Raw genomic sequence first — 2,927 nt, 5'->3', positions numbered from 1 at the left:
GCGCCACCGCCGCCCGCCCCCCGCCGGCGCGCCCACCCCCGCTCCCGGCCGCTGGCAATAATTACCTCGGTGCACAGGCGCCTCCCTCCGCGCCGAGCTAGGGGCGGGGGCTCAAAGGGCGCCGGGTGCCCCGGGAGGGGGCGCGGCGACGTCGGGGAAAGGGCACCTGCCCCTCCGCGCTCGCGGGAGCCGTGCCGGGCACTTTGGCGACGCTCGGAGTCCCCGCGCTCCTTCTCTCTGCCACCCTCGAGTCTTCCAAGGGGAAACCGTATAGATGGGGCTCCTCGAGGACGGGAGGCAGTGACCTTACTTTCAGAGAACTGGCGCGGCCAGGAAGCACCTGTTTCTCCTTACGCCCTTTCTGAGGCCGGGAAAGCTTCAGTTGATGTTTCTAGGGCTGACTAGGGATGGTTGAAATGGTGGATGGAAGGCCAGGTGGGGAGAGCCACCTCTCTGTGCCGTGTGCTAGAGAGGTTCTGTGCGCCGTTGCCCACAGTCTGGTGCTTTTGGAGCTCAGCACCCCACCAGCTCCAGAGAGGAATGCCACATCCTCAGCACCGTCTGTGGAAAAGAAAACAGACGTTTGTCTGTCTGTCTGTCTGTCTGTCTGTCTGTCTGTCTGTCTGTGTCTGTCTGTCTCCCTCTCCCTCTTTCCCCTACCATGTGTGTGTCTGTGTCTCTGTCTCTCTGTCTCTGCCTCCTCTCTCTCTCTCTCTCTCTCTCTCTCTCTCTCTCTCTCTCTCTCTCTCTCTGTTGGCTTTTAACTATTTCAAGCCAGTTCTTTAGAGTTGTCAGAATTCCTTGTTAAACTTTGAATTACAGTTGATTGTTCTGGACAACAGAAAAAATCAAACAAACCACGTTTTCGATTTGGAGCATACCTCATTTACCTTTATTGTCTCTTTGCATCCATTTTATGAATAACCACATTTTAGCTTTCAGCTCTGACCTGACAAGTAATTTATCTGTGCAAAGTTGTCAGCTGTACTGTTGCCAGGGGTTCCTGGGCCCCACATTTACTACCTGAGCTGTGCAGGGAAACAGGAGGGGTAATTTTAGCTCAACCCACCACCCATCCCAGACAGCAACACACAACCATGACTTTCCCAGCTGTTCTGCAGTCCTCTAAACAGAAGTCAGGAACCAGGACAGGCATTGTCTGTGTGAACTGTGACTAGCTGATACACATTTGGTGACAAGTAGAAGACCTGGGCTCCACCTTTGTGGATTTCAGACAGAACTATGTCTCCAAGCTTAAGTTTTCTCATCTGCAAAGTGGGGATGGGTTGTCTGCCTGTTCTCACAGAGGATTGTTAAGCTCCAAAGAAATATTGTACACAAACATGACTCAAAGTCCAGACAAAGGAAAGATCTTGCTAATATTTTTACCTTCTTGTTCAGTAAGTGAGAACACAGGCCTAGTACGCCTACACATGGGTTGGTTGACTAATCTCCTCAGAAAGGTACACACGTTCTCCACTAATCCTCCCTGCATTGTGTCATGCAAATCAAAAGTCAATAAACTCTTGAGTATTGCAGATACATGTACTTTTAAAAATTCCCTTGAAATGTAAGTATAAGAACTACATTCCAATATTTTATTAAATATGCCCAACTCCAGCTAGCATATAGTATCATGATTAGTAAAATTGAGTTGTCAAATTGGAACAGAGACTTACTGCTATTCAGTTGAATGTGGTATTTATGTTTTTAATAAATGTGAAATAACAAACAATGACGTGTCAGCAATTTAAAAAATTATACTACACAACTCATAGTCATTGTCCTTCCAGCTGAATTAAAAAGAATCTATGTCTTGCATACAGTATTCACTTGCCCTCTTACAGCTGAAGATTAGACCTGCTGGGTGGAAGCTTGTTAAATTTCAATTAGAAATGCTTCATGAGTCTCATGGAAAATGGCTTAGACTAAGTATCTGCTTATTGATGTATGGTCTGTTTGCTCAGAACAGATTGTGTCTATTGCTATTTTTATGTAACCAATAGTAAAAGATAAAAAAAGAAAAAGTTTCATTTAAAGCAGCGATTACAAAGCAGGATCAAGAGTAAATGTTCTACATCTGAAATTCATCTGAGTGAGACATAAAGCAAAAGTGTCTGAGATCAACATCTAGGATTTCAGCATTTGTACTTTCCCAAATGACAGTTAATTTAACCCAAGTAAATTATTACAGGATGATTAAACTTTACTTCCAGAACTCTTTGTTTATCAAGGTTCTGTTCATAGTTGTCAAGTTCTAGATTCCTGGAGTGGGAATAATTGCTGTAGATCCTTCTCATATGTTTGGTTTTATTTTGACAGTTATTTTTTACAGCCACCATCAAACATCTACCAGTCTGGGTCTCAAATGCTTTGTTTGCTTGCACTTAAGAGATTCATTCTTTCTTGTGCTTTGAATATAAAGGTGAAACTATTGATGCATCCCCCAAAATGCCTTTTAAATTTTCTTACAGATGCTGCTCATAGTGATGAACTTTAACAATATAATAGTGGGCAACAAACTGATCATCTTTTCTCTGTAAACAATACTCCTGCATTTGGTCCCTTAGCTGTTTTCCTATAGGCCTCTGGGACCATGGGAGTCCTCTGCCACCAAGGGCACAGAAGCATGTTCTCTGATTCTCATGAGCCCAAACAGGATGCCAAGCTCTTGAGTTGTCAATTCACCAGTCACAGATATTCTCCCCTCTGTGGCATGGTAGTTCTATAATATTCAGCAATTTCATGGAGGAGAAACTGTTAGCTAGAAAACTAACAGGTACTTGGATACTTCAATATAGAGATGACAAACACCATCCTCAGAGACAATACAGAAGAGAAAATTAGCTTGTTCTATTAGAAGTCACCCATACCTGTTAGAGAAATTCAGAGAGAAGAGAAATTACCCTAAACTGAGTTTGTTAGAA

General features: G+C 44.0%; 1 protein-coding gene across 1 annotated transcript in view; it reads right to left on the bottom strand.

Moving 5' to 3' along the window:
- Kl (klotho) overlaps positions 1 to 1,495 on the bottom strand; it is a 46,612-nt gene extending 45,117 nt beyond the window's left edge. Inside the window, exons 1-2 of the mRNA XM_023715062.1 lie at positions 1,390 to 1,495; positions 66 to 283 (exon numbers count right to left, since the gene is read on the bottom strand). Of these exons, the coding sequence (XP_023570830.1) occupies positions 66 to 283; positions 1,390 to 1,495 (324 nt within the window). The remainder of the gene's footprint in view (positions 1 to 65; positions 284 to 1,389) is intronic.
- Between the last annotated feature and the right edge of the window lie 1,432 nt (positions 1,496 to 2,927).

Source organism: Octodon degus, unplaced genomic scaffold, assembly GCF_000260255.1.
Source record: "Octodon degus isolate 3935 unplaced genomic scaffold, OctDeg1.0 scaffold00038, whole genome shotgun sequence".
Taxonomy (NCBI): domain Eukaryota; kingdom Metazoa; phylum Chordata; class Mammalia; order Rodentia; family Octodontidae; genus Octodon; species Octodon degus.
Note: the sequence above shows the minus strand (reverse complement) of the source record. Positions and strands in the feature narration are given on the sequence as shown.